The 21,183-nt window shown below is 43.4% G+C and overlaps 1 protein-coding gene across 1 annotated transcript in view; it reads left to right on the forward strand.

The window, feature by feature from the left end:
* ILRUN (inflammation and lipid regulator with UBA-like and NBR1-like domains) overlaps window positions 1–21,183 on the forward strand; it is a 96,605-nt gene that overhangs the window by 71,581 nt on the left and 3,841 nt on the right. The window contains exon 4 of the mRNA XM_077754740.1: window positions 4,402–4,730. Within this exon, the coding sequence (XP_077610866.1) occupies window positions 4,402–4,730 (329 nt within the window). The remainder of the gene's footprint in view (window positions 1–4,401; window positions 4,731–21,183) is intronic.

Consider the following 21,183-nt stretch of genomic DNA (forward strand, 5'->3'; position numbering starts at 1 on the left):
TTGATAGTTTAGAGGAATACTGACAAGTACCCTTTATAATGTCACCCAATTTGGGCCTTTTTGATGTTTTCCTCAATTTAGACTGATGTTACAGGTTTGGGGAAGAATACTGCAGAGGTAAAGTGCCCTACCTGGGGGCATCTGATGTTTCCATGACATCACTAGTGATTAAAATTGGTCACTTGATTAAATTGTTTGGTTGTCAGTTTATCCATTGTAAAAGTTATTGTTTTTCTCATTCCCTACTCTGTTCTTTGGAAGCAAATCACTTGAGGCTAGCCCACACTCAAAATGGGTTGAGAGATCTATAGAATTAAGCTCCATCTCTTAGAAGGAGGAGTATCTGCATATATTATTTGGGGTTCTTTAAGAAGGCTTCACTCCCAGCACAGAGCCCAACACAGGACTTGAACTCAGGATCCTAAGATCAAGACCTGAGCTGAGATCAGAAGTCGGATTCTTGATCAGCTGAGCCAGGCCCCCCTTATTTTGAGTTCTTACGTAAGGAAATTTTTCTCTTCTCACCAATTTATTTAGTCATTTATTTATATCACTTAAGGATTCGTGTGTATCTGTTTTATACTTTGAGTTATAATCCAGTACTGTTACTTATTTTGTTGCCCAAATTATTCCAGCTTTGGCCAGAGGGAGATCTTTCAGGTGGCTCCTCATCCCTTTGACATACTCTTATCCTTTGGGGTTTTTTTGAACACTTCCTTACTTTCTGATACTACAAAGATATTCCAGGCTCATCTTATATTTTCTGTGACTTACCCCTAGAATCAGCCATTTTTTTTGAGGACCCGTGTTCTTTTTATTGGAGAGTGGTATTCAGAAACCACTGGCCACTGGGTATGTTTAGTGCTGTTAGGGGAGTCATTACTTCTAGGCCTTCTTGGCAGGCAGAACTGAGTAGCATGCATATACAAACTCACCTCTGGATATAGACAGATCTATCATTGTGTCTGTGTTTCTTTATCTGTATATATATCAAGATAAACATGAGTTTATATTGATGTCTCTGACTTTAGTAGCACAGAGTTTATTTTAGAATGTCTTCCTTTCTTGCTCATCTATAATATCCTCCTTCAACAATAAGAAACCTTGCTCCCACCATTTCACTGTTCATCCCCAGCACACATGTACCCATGCTGTACCTGTATTATAACCCATATGCCCACAAGAAACACATTTATCAGTTTGAATATTGTACTGATTTTTAGCAATTCTATTTTAGTGGACAAGTTGTAAATGTTTATCTATGTTTATTATAATGTGATTTGATCTGTGATGCTAGCTTTTAGATATATGCAATGTTTTTAACATTCCTACCATATTCTGAGATGACTTTGTGTGTCAGGATGGTTCATTAAGATTATGGAGTCAGGCTTCAAGTAAAATATTTCCCTTGTACTCTGCATTTCTGATAGTCTAATAAGAAATAAAAAGTTCATGTTCTCTCTTTAAAATAATTTATCATACGTTTCTACAAAAGGAAGTTTATACTTATTATTAAAGTTATATACTTACTAAAGGTTTCACATATAAAAGGGACAGGTTGAATGAAACGCTATTTACAGTACCATCTAGCTCCAAAGTCCTGGCTCAGGAGCTTTTTGAAAACCACCTTAAGGCAAGACATTCTAAAATCAGTTTCTCCATTTGCTTACTAAGCCCTGAATGTGTAGGCTTGGCACTTGGTTCTACTTTATTGGCTACTTTTCTAGGGCATCCTGTTGGCCCATTCTTATTACTGGTCCCAAAGATCATTTATGTTTGTGGATAAAGATACTTTGGCCTGGGAAATGGAAGTGACAACTATAATTTTAGTTCCCTGGATTCTTGGGTTCCCAAGTTCCTGTTGAAGAAAAATAAATATGAGCTGTACAAACTTTCTTAGAGTTGAGCGTTCTCAGTCACCATGTAAGTTGGCTTTTAACTTGAAGTTTGATCTTGAACCGATCACTTCTACCTCCAGACCTCAGATCCTTTATCAAGAAAGTACAGCCATTCCATTAGATGACCCCTAAGGTTCTTTACAGCTATGATTTTATCATCCAAGTAATAAAATACATGGGCTGGCACTTATCTCAGTAATTAGGGCATGTGTCAAGAACTGGAAATGGTCAACCTCTCTGAAACAAGCTTATTGGGTCCATTTCTGTCACTCTTTTTACTTGTTTAACATATACACCATGTGTGGGATGAACACATTCTGAAACGTGAAAGCTAGCAGTATTACCTACATGGCTGAGACTGAACCATGTAAAAAGCGAAAGATTTATACGATCTGAAGAGAAACCAGAGTATGAAATTGAACCACGTAGAAGGAGTATTTTGCTGTTCGTAATGATCCATCATGGTAATAATGTTGGAGTATCAGAACTGGAGTGTTCATTGTTGGTGTTTATAAACCAGTGGTTTCTTAAATGACCTTCTCTTTACAGCTACTTTGTAAAATCTGTGAACAGTACAAAAGAATGGCCAAAGTAAAGAGAGTGCAGTGACTTATGTGTGATATGGCTCTATGAGTTATGTGAAAGAAGCTTTAGTTCTTAAAGCCTAGGGAAAAAATGTCATCAGTCTCATATACTGATAACAGTCTTCAGAAGACTGTCTTTCCTCATAAGCAGAGTGAAGGAAGCACATGACCTGTAGATATGAAACGTATCATGTACTTACAAAAGGATTTTGGAAAACAGGTGAAAGAGAACAAGTAAGAATTAATACGCTGTGGGACAGGGCATATCTTTTTGGGGAAAACAAACAGTAGAGTGAAGAAATGTTGCCTTTGGTTAGAAAGCTAGGATAGGAAAGCATGGAATGAATCTCCTTCAAGTGCCTGCCATTGAATTGTTCTTTAAGGCCTACATCATGTTGGTTTATGAGATTGACTTTGAGTTTTGAAAGTCCTCTGACCCACTGTCTGGCACTGTCCCAGAGTTCTGAGTGAAGTGGCATGCTGCATATCCTGGCTTACAGTGTTAATTAACAGGTTGAACTGTTATGGTACTAGTTTACGTGAGGATTCATCTTTGCGTTAATGAGAAGTGTGTCTGGAATGGATTCCCCTTCGTCATGCTAGCACAGCTGGTGGCCACAAAGAATTGCTAGTTCCAGAAGTGAACAGCAGGTGTCACTGCATCCCCACTTACTAGGGTTCTGGCTCCTAGTTGTTTTCTGGCAACCAAGTTTTTAATAGAGCCTTCCTCAGATACAGAACCCAAATTGAAAATTGAGAATAAGCACAGCCCAAGAGGGTTTTTCTCAGTTTCCTTCACTATACTTTTTAGTGTATTTCCCCCTAGGCTTAATATTATCTGTGTATCTGTTTAGGTAACTAATGAATTTTATTAGCCTTTTCTTATCAATCATTCAGCAATTATTTCAGAGCCTTGGACAACTTTTCTTTGTTTCATCTGGGTTCCCACTTAAAAGCTTCTTGGCCTATCTGCAGCTTGCTTTATAAAAAGCCTTCCAGCAGGAAAGTTGATGATCTCTAAATTGATCTCTAAATTGAGGTGCCAAACATCAAAGGAGACAACCTCTTTCTTTATTCTTCTGTTTGAACCCTTAGTTTTGGCAGTTGAGGAATAACTGAATTATGACCAAAAGTCCTGTGGTGCATCTTCTAAAACAAATCTCTTATGATTTCACTGTAGATGGTGGGGTTTCCCTCTATGACAAAGGCAAAGTTGGTGTTAAATTGGATTATTTTAGAAAGTCTGGGACATACCACATTTTTGGATCCTTTGATCACATAGATTGTTAGGGGAAGAAACATCCTAGGTGATATTTGTCTTAATAGCCAGGGTTAGTGGTGGTTTACACTTGTGTCCCAGTGTCATTGTTAATAGCTTACCCCCTTTACTCTCAGTTGTCCTAGTTTAGACAATGAGTAGTCACGCTAAATTGCTAGAGGGAGGGGACAGTTGATAGGTTGCTTATTATAGTAATTATAAGCTTTTTTGGGCTCAAGAATTATGCCTGCCCTAAGTTTTCTAAGTTACAGACATTGAAAATAAAGCAACAATAACAAAGAGCGTACAATTCTGGGAAAGTAGCTTTGGGTTTCTACCTACAGATCATTGTTCTCTGGAGCAGTGATTTCCAGATGTGGCTGTGCATCAGAATCTGCTGGTAAACTTTTTACATCTAGTTTCATGGGCCTTAAAATAGACCTCTACTGAATGTGTACGGGAGTTTGAACTTGACATTACCAAAAATGTAGAAAATCACGCAGTGCAAATGCACCAGGCTACTTCGTCAGCAAGCTTTTAAAATTAGCACAAAGAAGAATATTTCTTCCTATGGTTTGGGTGGTGTTTGGGGTTTTTGGTGGCACCTGCTTGGGCCTTAAGGGTATGCTTGTCATTGACGTGAGTTGCCTTTTTGTTTCAGATGTCATCTGGGTGATTCTCAGTGTGGAGGTGGGTGGACTTTTAGGAGTAACGCAGCAGCTGTCATCTTTTGAAACGGAGTTCAACACACAGCCGCATCGCAAGGTAGAAGGAAACTTCAACCCGTTTGCCTCTCCCCAAAAGAACCGACAATCAGATGAAAACAACTTAAAAGACCCTGGGGGTTCCGGGTTCGACTCGATCAGCAAAAACACATGGGCTCCTGCTCCTGACCAAACCGAGCAAGATGAGAATAGACTCTCACAGAACTCTGTAAATCTGTCCCCCAGCAGTCACGCAAACAACTTATCAGTAGTGACTTACAGTAAGGTAGGTGCCCTCGGAGAAGAGGAGAAGGGGTAGGTGGTGGGCCTTGGGATTGTGATACCCCTTCATGGCAAACCTAGAAGCCTAGAATGTTCTTTAAGACTGCTTAGCTTTCCTGCCAACAGCAAGAATACAAAAACCTACCCCTTCTCCCCTCCCCCCCCATCTTCATGTCCTGTGGATGTTATTTTATCCACATTTATAATTTACTACTGTCTCTCTGCTCTGGTTTGGGTGTTGAAAGAACACAATTTTTTTTTACCTTTAGCATTAAAAAAAAAAAAAAAGAAAGAAAGAAAGTCAAAATATCACCAGCCGTCCTTCCAGTATAAATGTATGCTAAGCCTAGAACAACAACATACCTTTGGAATTTACTCCTGCTTTGCTGCTTTTGGGTTTAGGGGGGCTTTTTGTTTTGTTTGTTTGGAGTGGGGCTTTTGTTTTTCCAAGGAAAAAAGACAAACTCAATTATTTATCCTAAATATTGTTGTTGGGCTTTCTTTTCATTTACCTTGTTTGTATGTCATCTTATCGATGTATTTTCAATCTCTTATGGCCCATCTGCCTCCTCACTTACAACCAAGAGTGGTCCAAGTGATATTTTGACTTTTTATATGTGGGGCAGTGAGAGAATTAATTCTTGCATTCACCATGATGTTAAAGATTCTGATTGTTCTGAGACACTTCTCTGGGTGTTTGATTCTTTGGTCTGTTTCTCTCCGTGCTAGCTGATTAAGCCACGTCTTCCATACTCTGCTACGGTGATGATGGTTCTTGGTTGTTGGTTTTGGTTGGCTGAATAAAGCCCTGATGCTGAGAGCTCACTGTTGTCGGTGTTTGGTATGGCAGGGCCTGTGAGCATTCCTTTGCATTCTTCTCTGATTAATAATGCTGGGTAGTAGGCCCAGCATCCCACCTATATGGTCATATAACTGTAAGTCTGCCCTTGCTTCATGTTGGCATTTACCCTCAAATTTTTAAAAATAAAATTCATGTTTATTTGAGGGTCAGATTGCTTGTCCGTTGAAAGAATGGTATTTTTCTGACTAATGCTTTATGTATGGTCAAGATCAAGAGGCAAATTAAGAAAAGAAACCTAGTGACATGAATCCTTTTTCCCCACTCAGTTTAGTAAGAGACTTCATTCAGTAGTGATGTACCAAAGGATTGATTTTTTTGGGTGTTTGGATGGTTGTTCTAAAAGATTCTGTGACATCATGGTAGTTGTACAGGATATAAAAGAAGTTAATTGGCAAGACAGTAAATTGCCTGTATTTGAGGAAAGACTTCATGTCAAAACACTGTAATAAAAGGTTTCCCTCCAAGCTTCTATTTCTTCAGATTTTTCTTCCTCAAATTTATTCATCTAGAATATGACTGTTCGAGGCGGGTAAGTGAGCCAAGCCCTAGGGTAAGCACAGCCTGTTAGAACTGAACCTTGCAGTTGAGTTTAATAGGAAGATGAGGAGGCAGAACCAGTTGTTCCAGTACTTTGTATAATGGAAGCCCCTCCCCCAACGGTGAGCTGCCTGGCTCGTAGTCCCTGTGGTACTAGGAGAGGGGCTGGTGTTCTTGGCCAGGGCACTGCACTTCTCTTCCTAAGCTGTGAACCTGTTGGTTGTTTGCAGCTCCTGTACGGAGATCCTGTAGGGACTGATGCCTTTTGATCAATCTGTGATAGATAATTGCCCTGGCCTGCGGGGTGGGAGCTCGGGAGAGCCTGAATNAGCTAGTTGAGGCTATTGAGATTTCCTGAGGTTGATGAATTCATGGTATGTTACCTAATTTTTTATTTTTTATTTTTGTCATGAACTCTGTAGGATCATTTAGAAGTAGTATTTGCAAGAATCTCAGAGAAAGGTTCTCATTGGAGATGATATTCAAGGAGACTATAGGCTATAATACATTGAGAATATGGCACTTAGGTCCCAAAGAGAAATTGGAGCCTCCTCCCTTGTTTCTTAATTTAAGCAGAATCTTACTCAGAATGCACTTAGGTGAACATCTAGCAAGTTCTCTAAAAGCATTTCTGGCTAGAGCTGAGTCAGCTCCACCTTTTAAGGCCTCTTAGGAACAGGGTAGGATATAGACAGTCATCAGTAAGTATTTATTAACACATCCGTGTACAGTTTAGATCAGTGTACATTGTTCAGTAGGAGACTTGAATAAATGAAGTGACCCCTACCAACTAGTAGCTTACGGTACAGTAGGGGAGGTGAAACATGAACACAGCAGTTAGAGAACAATTTAGTCAGGATGAAGTATGGAATGAGAACAGCAGTCAAAACGTGTGTTGTAATTTGTGTGTATGGCCTGTGGATTCAAGTTAGGGCAGAGAAGAAGAAGAGATGGGTTGATGGAAAAGGCTTTTCAGAGGATAGATTTGGAAGGACAGACAGGAAGGACAGTGGAGGAACAGTCTGAGTGCTGAGGGCACAATAGGTAAGAGACGTGTGGTCAGGAGATGTGGATGATGGACAGCAAGAGAAGGGTTCCATTGTTTGCATTGCTTTCATTTAAGGAGCAGTGGATGAAATAATAACAAATGACTTGGAAAAGATTTGGGACTATACTTAGATGGATATCTTAAAGCACAGATTATTCATAATTCTAAACATTCATGTTTGGCTTGAGAATATAGATTTACTTATTTATTATTAAATTTTAAAAAATTCTTTTAATGTTTTTATTTTTGAGAGAGAGAGAGAGTGCACGCATGCACGAGTAGAAGAGGGACGGAGAGAGAGGGAGACACAAGAGTCCAAAGCAGGCTCCAGGCTCTGAGCTTTCAGCACAGAGCTCAGCGTGGGGCTCAGACTCATGAACCGTGAGATCATGACCTGAGCTGAATTCACTTAACCAACTGAGCCACCAAGACATCCCTAGATTTATTTATTTTTAAAGGCAGGCATGCTCAAGTATGCTCAAGAGTGTACTTGAAGGGTATACTTGACACAGTGATGAGATCAGGTATATACCAGAGTTATTTTTTTAGCTGTTCCTATGTGCCAGATGTGTTGCCAAGTACTTTATGTGTATCATCTCATTTTTTGACAAGAAAACAAAACCTCAAAGGGACTTAGTCACCTGCCTAGTATTACATAGCTATTGAGAGGCAGAGCTGGGATTCAAATCCAAGTTGCCACATTACCAAAACTTATTATTAGTAGGTGAACCTGGGCTCTCCCTGGATCCTCCTCTTGGGCTGGAGGCTGTGTTGAGTGAAAGCATTTACTGAATTGATGATCAGTATCATCAAGGAGTGAAAAGAAAGCAGAGTTGAAATAAGATGAGTCGCTCTAATGTAAACTGAAGATTGCGTGTTTGAAGAGTGCCCTTGTTTGTTGAATCTTTAAAGTAGTGACTTTTTTCCCTGGTTGATAAAAATAAGAACTATTTTTATAACTCTTGGGGTACATAAACCTTGTGGTATTTATGATAATTAGCACCCTTTTATTTATAAATGAGTGGAAAGGATGAAAGGGACCCTTGGGGCTCTAGAGTTGGGGCATGTGTTTTCAGTTCACTCCAGGGTGCCATCTTTATTGGATGGGTAGGAGGAGTACCTCATGCCCTGGTGTCCAGGATCAGAGTTGGCAATAGATTTTTGACTTACTCTAAAGAAATTCCCTACCTACCGTTAAGGCTGAGAAACAACATGATGCTCTTAGAAGCCCATGACCATGGTTATAGTAGGTAGATATAATTTCCTGCTGCTTCCAAAGTTACAGTTTAACTTGCTAAGGTTGGTAGGATGAGATGAAAAGATTGCTTCATGCACCTGCTCCACGAGGGCTGTGTGGATATGTCAACATAATGGCACGGATGTCAGTGCCAGGAACTGGACACCTCTGGAGCCCTTCCCCAGCTGCACTTGAATAGCCATAAGCTCTCTGTACTTAGTGCTCCATGTCCCAGGGGAAACTCTGGGTGGGAATGCCTGCTCTAGCTCCATCCCACAACCCAGAGGCCCTGGCCCCTCCCTGTGTGAGAGCTGTCAGAGGGAGTCAGGAAAGTAAGTATATGCTGACCTGCTCCAAAGATTCATAAATCTGACTCCTTGCTTTTGTTAGAAATTGGCTGGCCTCATTGTCAGCTCAGTTGTGGTTGACCTGTCCCATGTGAACAGTCAGATCAAGTATTGGTGAAGTGTAGGAGCTATTTTAATGAGCCCTTCTATGTGATTAGCTCAGGAGCCTCAGAGGACAGAGGATAGGTGCTCACTCTTTAGACTCCAGGCTAGTCTCACCATGAATTCTAGCTCTTTGGCTCATCTCTGGAGACGAGGATAGCTTCTGTTTGGACAGTGTGAGAATAGTTAAAAAAAAAAAAAAAAAAAAACTTACAGAGGTGTGGAAGAAGATAAGTCCTGTTAAAATTAGATGCTTCTTTTTCTTATTTGCCAATAATTTTTATTCGATGTCTAAATGTTTTCTAAGAAGGCCTTACAGAGGGAAAAAAGACCAGCCAAACAATCTGATTCAGGACAGATGGCAAGGAGAGTGCGGCTGTCAAAAACCAAGGGGCTGCTGTTCTTGAGGAAGGCCAAATGCTTCACTTCCTTCCCTCCCCCACAAAAAAGAGTAATAATTTACACTGGGGGAGCTGAAAATAATCCCAATTCATTTATTTTGTTACATGGCCCATAGCTTTTATTTTGTGTTTATTCTTACTTTAAAAAAATGTTTGGAACTGGTATATGTCATATACTCCTCCTTTAAACTGGATTACAGTCTGAGCCACTGTTATTACTTCCGCCAAATGCTGGTTCAGAAGGAGAAACTGGTTATTATCTTTGTGGGGAGGTTCATTGTACTCCTCCAGCGTCAGCCACTGCCGAGTGCCATCTGCCCTGCCTGCCCACATCCACCTGCTTCCCTTCCTGTGTCTCTGACAGCCACCCTTTAGTCCGTTTTGGATCTGGAGCTAGAGCAGGAGTCAATCTGCTTTTATTGCATCAGAAGTCCACTCTCTCCTAACCTGCTGCTTTCTGTGTTGACCAAGGCACAGAGGAATTATCTTCTCTCTGTTTAAGGGAGAGTTCAGAAATCATAGTAGACATTCCCAGGGAAGGTTTGGAAAAGGCAAATCTTTTGCTCTGTGGGCCTGAGGATATAATGGCTAACGGATCTTATTATCTATTTGAAGTAGCCAGTGAGTTTCACATAATAATAAGGGATGGGTTTGGGGTGACATAACGGAATTGGATTCAACATTTGCCCAGTTCAGAGGGCACCAAATTTGACCGGAAGGCAAGTAGGTGGTGTCCACAGCTGTGCTAATTGGTGCAAGGTGATAGCAGTGTAACCCTCTCACTGCCATGAAACTTGAGTTTCCGTTCTCAGACACAGACCCTTTCATGAAAGGTTTAAAGATGGTTCAAAGCAAAGCTAGAAGGAAAACTTGTGTCACTTGGTATTTTTTTCCAGCTTGTGTTTTCCTCTGGCAAGGGACAGGTAGCAAAGGCCCACGACAGCCAGCCAGAGGCTGATCAGAATGCAGTAATTAGATCTATGAAGCTACCATTTATTGAATACTTGTTATGTACCAGGCACTGTGCCAAGAACTTTTTAAATTTAATTTTTATTGTGAATATTATTAGTGTGTACATAGTTTAAGGAGCCGCGTAGTTCTACAAAGCTTACTGCAAACCCCCAGTCACTTCCCGTCCCCCCACTGTGTGTTCCTCAGAGGCAGCAGGCTCAGCATTTGACGTGCAGTATTTCCTTTGGTGCACACAGCAGTACCACAGTGCAGGCACCACTTTTTTCCTTCCTTTATAGTTGCTGAGACTTGAGGTGCACGGGTTCCATGATTTGCCCTAGGTCATGCAGCTAGGAAATGGTAAAACTAGGATATGAAGAAAAACAATTGTTATTTACTCCCGAGCCTGCTTTAACAGTGTACTACATTGACTCCCGATCACATATTGTGTTCAAGCACATATTGTTAGCTGAGCTAACAGCTGTGGGTTTGGGAGAGGGTGCTTTCTATAACATGTTGCTGCCTTTCACATGAGGATCAAGCCAATTATTGACTGATACTATGTGACTTCTCTACTATTAAACCGCCTCCCATCATAAACTACAGAAACCAGCCTTTCTCTCTAGCCTCCCAAGGGAAAAGATTCCCGAGAACCTCCATAGTTATGTGGGTTTAGATTTTTGTTGACATTGGTATTTGCATTAAGTCACTCTTGTAACAGCAGCATCTATACCTCTTGAAGTCACAAAACCCGTCTATAGACCTTTATTATGGTCAAAAGAGACAGTCTGAAGTTTTACTTTTCTCAAATGAATTTAAAACCTCCCTTTGAACATGTTTAGTATTTTAGACCTAGAACATACTTAGGGGCTATCTTATTCCCTTTAAAGGCAGATTTTATTTCTTCAAAAGCTATCTAGAGAAAGAATACTTTAGGCAAAGGGACAGCCAGTACAAGCCCTGTGGTTGAAGTTTATTTTGGTTGTTTAAGGAACAGAGTGAAGAAGAGTAGAGAAAGATGAAATCAGAGGATGGAAACCAGATCATGGAGGGCTTTGTGGGCCCCTCTGTAAAGCTTTGGGCTTTTCACTCTGAGGGACGAAGGAAACCGTTAAAGGGTTTTGAGCAGAGAGATGATAAATAAAACCCCTGTTTGGAAAGTGGATATAAGAGACAATGGAGTAAAGATGTGAAGAGTAAAAGGAGTAAAGAGTAAAAAACCAAGGTGTTTTTGGCCAGAGCCACTAAAAGGATGGAATTGCCATCAATGGAGAAGGAAAAGACTGAGGTAGAGATGGGGAGAGGTCAAGAGTTCCATTTTCAGCACATTGGCACTTTCTTTAGATATCCAAACAGAGATGTCAGGTGGGCTGTTGTATATCCAAGTGGCATCTAGAGCTTAGTAGAGAGGTCTGGGTGGAGATTCAAATTTGGGAATTATGACATATGGATTATATCTCTAATGCTCTGAGACTGGCTGCAGTCCACTAAGCGATGAGTGTAGAGCACGGTTTCTCAGCCGAAGTACTAAGATTATTGACATTTTAGGCCAGATATGTCTTGAGGTGGGGAACAGGGGCTGTCTAGCAGCAGTCCTGGCCTTTACCCAGTACATGCCAGTAGTACCTCCCCATTCCCAAGTTTAACAACCAAAAATATCTCCAGACATTGTCAGCCGTCCTCTGGATGGAGGGATGACAAAATTGCCCTACTTGTGAGCCACTGGTATAGATAGAGAGGAGGTTCACAGACTGAACTGCACTTAATACTGTCCATCTAACAGGTAAACAAACTTTGTGTTAACCAAAGCACATTTACTGCATGTATTCTTAATTCATAACAGGCTTGTGACTTCTGTAGTTATACTCTTCATTTGGCAAAATAGTAAAGAAGTTGTAATTGACTTGCTGACATTTGTATAGAAACTTGGGGGTGGGCCATGGGCTGGAACCCAGGGACCCAGTTTGAGTCTAATGTTCTTCCAGATCACACTGTGATGAGGTTTGCTGGCAGAAGCAAAGTCTGTTGGTTGTTCTCTGAAGGTATTTTTTTTTCTTTAATGTTTATTTATTTTTGAGAGAGAGGGAGTCAGAGCATTAGCAGGGGAGGGGCAGAGAGAGAGGGAGACACAGAATCTGAAGCAGGTTCCAGGCTCTGAGCTGTCAGCACAGAGCCTGACGTAGGGCTTAAACCCACAAACTGTGAGATCATGACCTGAGCCAAAGTCAGATGCTTCACCAACTGAGCCACCCAGGCGCCCCTCTCTGGAGGTAGCTTATACCCTTCGTGTCAGGTTGTAGAGACTTCCTCATTCATCATTAGGAGCTCCAAAAGAATTTGTGATCAGGGAGGAAGCACTGCAGCACAGAGGAACCTGTCCTTGTTGGCTGGCCATTTAGTACATTGTGTACCAGAAGGGGATTGTCAGGAAACTCTGGTTTAATGATATTACCATGACTCTCTTTTGAAAACCCAGAGGAGCCAGGAAAGTCCTCCCAGCCTTGCTGGTGTTTGCGTTGGCAAGGGTCATGTGTGCGTTTTAAAAATAAATTAAGCAAACACCATGAGCCTTAGAAAATGTCTTTTGTTATTTGTAACATTACTATCCAACTGAGAATAAAAAGTATCTCCAAGAACTCTCCCTTTTGTACCTCAACAGCTTCAAAGCTGTTCAGCTCCATTTTATTTGCTTTGGGGCTCTGAGCATTGTTTAAGACTGGTCTGATGTGGGGCAGTCCTGTAGCTGAAACAGAGCCAGTGTTCCCAGGATTGCCAGAGTGGTTTTTTTTTGGTTGGAAGGGTGCATTTTCTTTCCTATATTCTGAATTTAGCATTTTAATTTCTGATGGAAGTTCTCAAAGTAGGACTAGTGAAATTACAGATTCAGACAGAGAAGTGAAATTCACAAGTGTGAGAACCTGTCTCCTGGTATAGATGCTTAGGTTTCGGATGATGTGTCCTCACTCAAGTCCGCCATGACTGTGTCCTAGCAGGATGAGTGTTGACTGGAGGTGAAGAGCTGTGGGGACTCAGGGAAAATGTGTGCTTCCTTAGAGCTCAACTGGAAGCGAGACCTCTTACAAAGCTGTGGATGTTCACTTTCAAGGCCTGAGGGTCTTGGGCTCTTTGCCGTGATTTCATTACCCAATGGCCAGTTAAAACTGTTTGCCTTACACAGAGATAGTTTGATATTATGTAGTTAATAAGTGAGGCCTTCTAGGTTCTTATCCTTATCTTCAAACACTTTACTGTCTGATGACATACATGTGACTAGCTCATAGGAAAGAATGGCCAGTAAAGAGTGTATTGAGTTCCAGTTGACTTTTAAGGAAATGTACCAATGTATTTGGAGGAAAGAGAAAGCAGTGAGGTGTAGAGTAGCAGGAAAGTGATACCTTGGTAGATGATAGGCTCAAACTGAATTGGAGGGAAGAGGAACCACATGCAGGAAGGCCCAGAGGCATCCACAGACAGGCAGGGTGTGTTCATGGGACACTGGCCAGCCTGGCTGTGGAGTGAGGTGTGCTTAAAGAGGGTGGGGCGAATTTTGGAGGAAGACCTTTGAAAGCCAAGCAAAGGAGAGTCAATGTTTAATGTGAAAGGAAGCAGAGTAACAGCAATACTCTGTTATGAAAAGATGAAAGCAAATATAGCTGAATGAGGCCAAGGAGAGACCATTTATTCTCTTTCCTCAAGCGGTCAGACACTGGGGGACAGGGGGTGATGCTACGAATTAATTGTAAGAGAGACGGGAGAATACAGTAGCTTGTAAGGAAAGGGTAATTGACACCAGGCTACAGGAGTTTGGATGGAACTTCTGAGAGGAAATAGGACCAACAGCCTCACCCAGTGCTTCAGCAGGACCCCAACAGAGCAGCCAGCCCCAGTGGTGACAGGGCTGGGAACTTGGAAAAGCTTCTCTCCTTTTGGGCATCCTCCCCAGTGAGGCCCTTATCAGTTCTTTCTTCCTTTTTAGGAATCTCCTCTACCCTAGGAGGTGGCCGTGAGAGAGCTCTGTCTGCCAGCTTATCACCTAGCACACTTGCTGTTACATGGGATTTGGGAGCTAGAATTCCACATTCCAATAACTTGTTCTGAAGTCTTTACTGAAAGGGGAGGTCAGACCCAGCCAGCATCCTTCATCTCCTGTAGAACTTTAAATAACATGTTGTCATTCACAATTATGTTTGAGTTTTATTCTTTATGGTGATTTTCTTCATTCGCCATGGGGTAGGTGAAGGCTCTGGGAGTTGCCGTTGGCCATGGGAAGCTTTGGATGGATGGGAGGAAGAATGGAAGGAGGGTGGGAAGATGGATGGTAAAGGGAGGAAGAATGAAGGCTGCATGATGAAGGATTGGATGGGTGGGTAGGGGGGAGGATGGATGGACAGATGAGGACGTCCCAGCATGGGTACAGAAGTCCGTTAAGAGCAGCAGAAAAACTGTCCACAGAGGTAAGTATAAAAATGGTTTTACAGGGCTTTTAAAAAAAAAAAAATCCATTACAGTTACAACTGAGTCAAGCTTTGGAGCAGTTTTGGCACAGCGAGAAGACTATGAACTGAGCCTGCCCCATGATCAGCCCTCATGCATAAAAATAGGTTTCTTTTCTTTTTAAAGTTTGTTTATTTGAGAGACAAAGTGTACAAGCAGGGAGGGGCAGAGGGAGAGGGAGAGAGAGAATCCCAAGCAGGCTCCACGCTGAGATGGAGCCCAACTTGAGGCTCAGTCACATGATCATGAGGATCGTGACCTGAGCTGAAATCAAGAGTTGGACACTTAACTGACTGAGCCATGCCCTGGTTTATTTGCTTTTCTTTGGCTGATTCTCCTACTCGTGCTCAGCCAGTCCATAAAATGTACCTTGGACATTTTGAGGACTGTCACACAAAAGAGGCTTGAACACCGGTGTTAAACCATCTGCAGAAGTCCCTGTCATGCTGACTTGGCCCTCCTATACCACTAGGGAGCCTCCTCGAGCCATTGGCAGCCAGCCATTGAGGGAAGGGTCCTGGCTTGAATACTCTTGAGACAGTCCTCATTGCCCCGCCCATTACTCCAATAGAGACTATTTCTTTTAATGTTTATTATTTATTTACTTATTTGAGAGAGAGAGGGGGAGAGAAAATCCCAAGCAGGCTCCATGTTTAGCAGAGCCCAACGTGGGGCTCAATCTCACAATCCTAAGATCATGACCCAAGCTGAAATCAAGAGCCGGATGCACCCCAGCTTTATTTTATTTCTAATTAATGAAGAGACGAACATGTTTAGTCAGGGCTTCCTCTGTCTCTGGCCCTTTCCAGCCAAGCCAGCCCTGTTTGCAGGACCTCAGCACACCATGTTTGCAATACAGGATCAGGACAGAACTTAGTACTAAACCCTGTATTCTTCTGTGTTTGCATTCAGTGTACTTAGTGATACAAGAGGAGCACTAGGTGGACGCAGCACTGACCAGAATTGGCCCGGGAATTGAGGAGGAGGAGGAGGGCCCTCTCGGTGTTACCTGATGCTGCCGTCAGTATACACCGGGACAGCATGTTATTTCACAGCCCTGCAGCACACGTCCTGTCTTTTTATTAACCTGTGTGAACCTTTTTATTTATTTAAATCACAAATTAAAAAAAACAAAAACAAAATAAAGACAGGCATGTGAAAGTCTCCATGTTGTGGTGCTTTATCTAAACAGCTAGCTTTCAAACAGCAAAAGTGTAACCTAGACAGCCCTTATAAGGCATCCTTGTTTCATTAGACATTTCAGCTCCCTTTATTCCCCTGCCGGAGTGTTAAAAACCAGATGACTCGCCAGTGCAGAGTGGTTCACTGTTCATCCACTCATTTGTTGTACGGATACTTGAGTTTCACCATACGTTAAGGCATAAAGAATTGGCAGAAACGGTTTCCACCCTCTTCAAGGGCATCTTGCTCTCCTGATATCCCTGTACTTCCTACTGTTGAAAATTGATGAAGAAACTTTTAAAAAAATATTCTAGCTGAAACAGAACCAGTAGTACCTTGGTCTTACTGGTGCTGATACACAGTTAATGTTTTCCCTCAGTGACAGTTTTTAGTACTCTTTTTTGGAAAAGTTAATTTGATTTCTCTCTAATTGTAGGAGAACTTTTGCAGGTACACAAGTTCAGTGCACATAGGATCAGTGATAACCAGATCACTGGCTGGGAGTGACTTTGCTTTTCCACAGGGGCCACAGTAAACTATTGTGAAAAACAAATCAGAGAGAGAGAGAGAGAGAGAGAGAGAGTAATTTAAGGTTTGCTTGAGAACAGGATCACAAGTACTGGATCTTAATTGTCTGTTTAGGAGATTGTGGTGAATGGGACTGAGCTTATGTTTCATGTCTGTAAATGTTGTCTTTTGAAAATGTTTCAAAATATGTTAGAAAATTAGCCAAATTAGGGCTCTCTGTAGTTTTTCCATAGTGGAACTAGAGTTCCGGACCTAGCCCAGCTACTGTGATGATCCGGCTTAAGACCGAGGTCTTCTCCCAGACACCAGCAGAGAGGCCACTCTGTCACAGCTGGAGGGGGATGGCACTTCTGTGCTTTGAGAGGGCTCGCCTGCCCTGTAGCCAAGTAGAACTTAGGTCCCAGGCCTCAGAGCTACTGCAGCTATTTGGTGAAAAGCTTAGGGAAGTCTGACGCACACAGGCAACGCCTCAGTCCTTATGGACCTAAAGGCCATCTCTCCTTTGCCGGGACCACCTTCTTGTCCCCCAGTAGACATAGCCTTTGAAAGCCTTGAAAACTGCAAGTTAGATGGGCCCTGGGGAGCTGGCCTTTAGACCTGGAGTCGGATGCAGGACTACTTTTCAGGATTTAATTGTTCATAGCCTCTGTTAGCATGGATAAATCCAGCCTTGCTGCTAGTCCCTGTGTGGTGAGAGAGAAGGGTAGCCTTCTGCATCAGATTCCTGAGCTTTGTAATCATGCCAATGGCCTCACTTCACTTGAGTCCTTTTAATTCAGGGCTCTGTGGTAATTGCCATCTGATGCATCTATCCCTGTTTTCCTTATTAGTAGAGGCACAACTCTTCTAGGAGAGGTGTTCATTGATGCCAGGTTAGTTAAAATATTTGGCATTTGCTTTTCCAATGGATAGAATTTGAAGAGTTGCTAGGCCCCAGAGGAGAATGAATATTATCTCTGTTGCCAAACCCTGCTTGTAGGCTGGGGTAGGAGACATTAGCCACCAGAACCTGTTACACTGGGTCTTGGAACTCCAGTGCAACCTGAAATGTGGATGGGCCTCCCGTTTCGAATATACCTCCATCCCACTGTTAGGAAAGGCACTTCCTGCTTGGCCTCCTGCCATCGGGTGCCCTGGACAAGCTGTTCTTGGCATCTCTGCCAGGCTTTTCCTCCACAACTGGTGTTGCATTGCCTGTGTTCTGTGATCCATTTGTGACACCTATAATCCTGCATGTGGGGAGTCTAGATGATAGAGTGGTTTTGAAATAGAATTGGCTTCCTCTCCCTTCCTTGAAGTGATGGTAGTTCATTTGGCAGGGTGTGGGGCAGGTGAGAATAGGGTTTGTTCCTCAGGCCACCTTTCTGCACCAATTAAAACATCCAACAGCTTCCAATATGCCATTCTTTGGGTGAAAGGGAATTGGATAGCATTTTTTTTTCCCCAAAAAGGCCATGGAAGCTCAGCTACTAAGTAGAGGGTCAACAGGTCCATGATCTAAGCTAGTTACATGCCACACCAGATGTTCGAGGGCCAGGACACTCTGTTAGAACTCTGAAGTTGCCCATTATGTCTTTTTTCCTCTCTGCCAGTTACACAGGACCCATTTATTTACCTGTAAAATGGGAATGTGCTGCATCTCCTTGGCAAAGGCACGAACTCCCTTCCCTAACGCACTCCACACAAGTCTCAAGACTAGTACTTGCTTTAGAAAGGCCCATGTGAAGTGTGTGGAGCTTTGGTCTGGAAGACAGTTACATTTAGGAAAAAATACTTCGTAGACAAGAAATGCTGTTCGTTTTTCAGGTTTTCTTTTCTCTGTGCATTTTTTCTGCACAGAGATGTGTGAGCATTGTATTAGTTCTACATCTTGTGGGGACCTGGGCCTTTATTGCTTTCTTTGGGTTGTTCCAGATGAATAAATGTTGGGAAGTACTGAGCACAGCTTGTTTTAAGCTTCCGTACTTTCTACCTCTGGTGTGTGTGACCTCCGACCACGCCCTGTAGAGTCTGAGAACCCTTCGCTCCCCCAGCCCACCCTTGTCAGTCAGGTGGTACCATGGCCCCTGAGATGGTTACAGCCTCGGCTTGCCTGCTGGAGGTGTGGTTCGCCTAAGGGCTGGCAGACATGTGGCCATTTTAAACACCTTTTTTAAAAAACAAAAAATGTTTATTTTTGAGAGAGACAGAGACCGACAGAACACGAGTCGGGGAGGGACAGATAGAGGGAGACTCAGCAGGCTCCAGGCTTCCAGCTGTCAGCACAGAGCCCAGCGCAGGCCCAGATCTCACAGTTTGCGAGATCATGTCCCGAGCTGAAGTTGATGCTTAACCAACTGAGCCACCCAAGCACCCCAACATGTGGCTATTTTAAACACCACTGCTCTAACCAGTTCTGTGTCCTTGATTCGGTTACCTCTCTGAGTCTGGCTTGTCTTGGATCTTTGTGAGACTTACAGAGAATATGTTCTAGTGGCACAGCAGCACCTGGCCTGGAGTTGGTGCTCGGTCATGTTGGCCTGCCCACCTCCAAATCACCTCATCGGGATTTTTTTTTTCCCTAGGAGAGAGAGAGAGAGCGCGCATGAGCAGGGGAGGGTCAGAGAGAGAGGGAGTCACAGACTGAAACAGGCTCCAGGCTCTGAGCTGGCAGTCAGCACAGAGCCCGACGCGGGGCTCGAACCCACGAACCGCGAGATCATGACCTAAGCGAAAGTCGGACGCTTAAGCGACTAAGCCACCCAGGCGCCCCATCCTCATCGGGATTTTTGGTTCAGTGATGCCAGCCGCCAAGCGGCTAGACACATACTTCTGGTCTTCTGAGGCTTTGTGTGGAGGAGGGGAAAAAGCAAAAGCAATTTCAGTACCTTCCACTGAGATCACCATAGAAACTTTAATCTCATGTTCCCTGTTCTTGGCAGCTTTGACCTCTGGCCTAAGCATGACTAAAGGGCATTCTTTCCATTCTTCCGTGGAGTCCTGTTTTTCAGCCTCCTGAGTCAGGCACTATGTTGACTCCTAGAACTTTTAAGTCCTGGGGAGATTTAGAGAGGAACCTGAGGTCCTGTGAGGGGAAGGGACCTTAACCAAGGTTAGTTGGTGAGCTGGTGCAAAGCTGGGAGAAGAACCCAGATCCCCCTCTCTCAGTCCTGCACGACCTATTCCCACTGCAGTAGAAACAGAGAGGGTCTTACATCTCTAGCCTAACCACCTCCAGAGAGCCCAGCCCCTCCTAGGACCTGGGAGGCTGTGACCAGACAGATGGCATGACCCAGACACATGTGTCCCGAGGCCTAAGCAGCTGTTTTAGAACCAGGTTTTGGAAGAGCCAATACTCCTGTGACTTTGGGGTGTCCGACAGACACCCCAGGCAGTAGTCTGGGAAATACCTGTCCTCTTTGTTTTGTTTTAATGTTTTATCTATTTCAGAGAGAGAGAGAGAGAGAGCGTGAGCAGGGTCAGAGAGAGAGGGAGATACAGAATCTGAAACAGGCTCCAGGCTCTGAGCTGGCTGTCAGCACAGAGCCCGACACGGGGCTCAAACCCACGAACCTTGAGATGATGACCTGAGCCGAAGTCAGATGCTTAACCAACTGAGCCACCCAGGCACCCCTGTCCTCTTTTAGTTATTAAGTCACCAAGTGCTTACTGAGAACCTGTTGGCTGAGACGTGGAAGCAAACAAAACAAAGTCACACTGAAAAGGATTCTAGTAACTGGCAACCCTGCAACAGAGCACTGTTTTCCCTCCATAAAGAAATGTGTCATGGGAGGCAGGGGGCGCCTGGGTGGAGCAGTCAGTTAAGCCATCCAACTCCTGATTTCCGCTCGGGTCATGATCTCATGTTTCCTGAGTTCAAGCCCTGCCTCAGGCTCTACACTGATGGTATGGAGCCTGCTTGGGATTCTTTGTCTCTCCCTCCCTCTCTGCCTCTGCCCTGCTCATGCTCGCTATGTCTCTCTCTCTCTCTCAAAATAAATGTTTAAAAATGTTTTTAAAAATGTCATTTAAAAAAAGAATCAAATTCTGACTGCCCGCATCCCATCAGGCTAATAGAAAATGTGGTATTTGTCATTTTTATGCCTTCTCGCCTCAGATTGTGCCTAGATTCAGGATTTTTAACTGGTTGTCAAGCATTAGGAAATACCTTCTGGTCATTTGTCATGGTTATGGCTGAGGCACCTGCTCGTGATACCCATTTGGTCCCTTTGGTCCAATGGCCCTGTTGCTTCTAGGCCACTTTGGGGAGGAGGACCCTAGTGAGGCTGGTCACCAGTTAACTTTTGCCCTTCTCAGTCTTGGCATTGACTGGTCTTCCCAGGGAGCATGCTCTGGGAGGAGGGTGGGAAGGTGGAGGGAGGCACAGGTCATCCTCCAGCAAGTTTATGCAGTTGCTTTGGTATTGGCACATCTTGGTGTCTCATTCTTAACATGAGGGGAAAATGAGACTGAAGCCTTTTCCACCCAGTCAAGCAGCACAGAAAACAGAAAATACCTTTGGGAATTGAGAAGAAGCCTTATCATGTGGCAAGGGGAGAGGCAACGTGGGGAGAATAGAAATCGGACCTGGGTTAGAAACTCGGAGGGCGCCTGGGTGGCTCAGGTCATGATCTCATGGTTAGCGGGTTCGAGCCCCACGTCGGGCTCTGTGCTGACAGCTAGTTCAGCGCCTGGAGCCTGCTTCAGATTCTGTATCTCCCCCTCTCTCTGATCCTCCCCTGCTCNTCTGCCTTTTACTACCCCTGTGGCTTCAAACAGGTCTTTTAGT

The sequence above is a fragment of the Crocuta crocuta genome, unplaced genomic scaffold (assembly GCF_008692635.1).
Source record: "Crocuta crocuta isolate KB4526 unplaced genomic scaffold, BGI_CrCroc_1.0 scaffold132, whole genome shotgun sequence".
Taxonomy (NCBI): domain Eukaryota; kingdom Metazoa; phylum Chordata; class Mammalia; order Carnivora; family Hyaenidae; genus Crocuta; species Crocuta crocuta.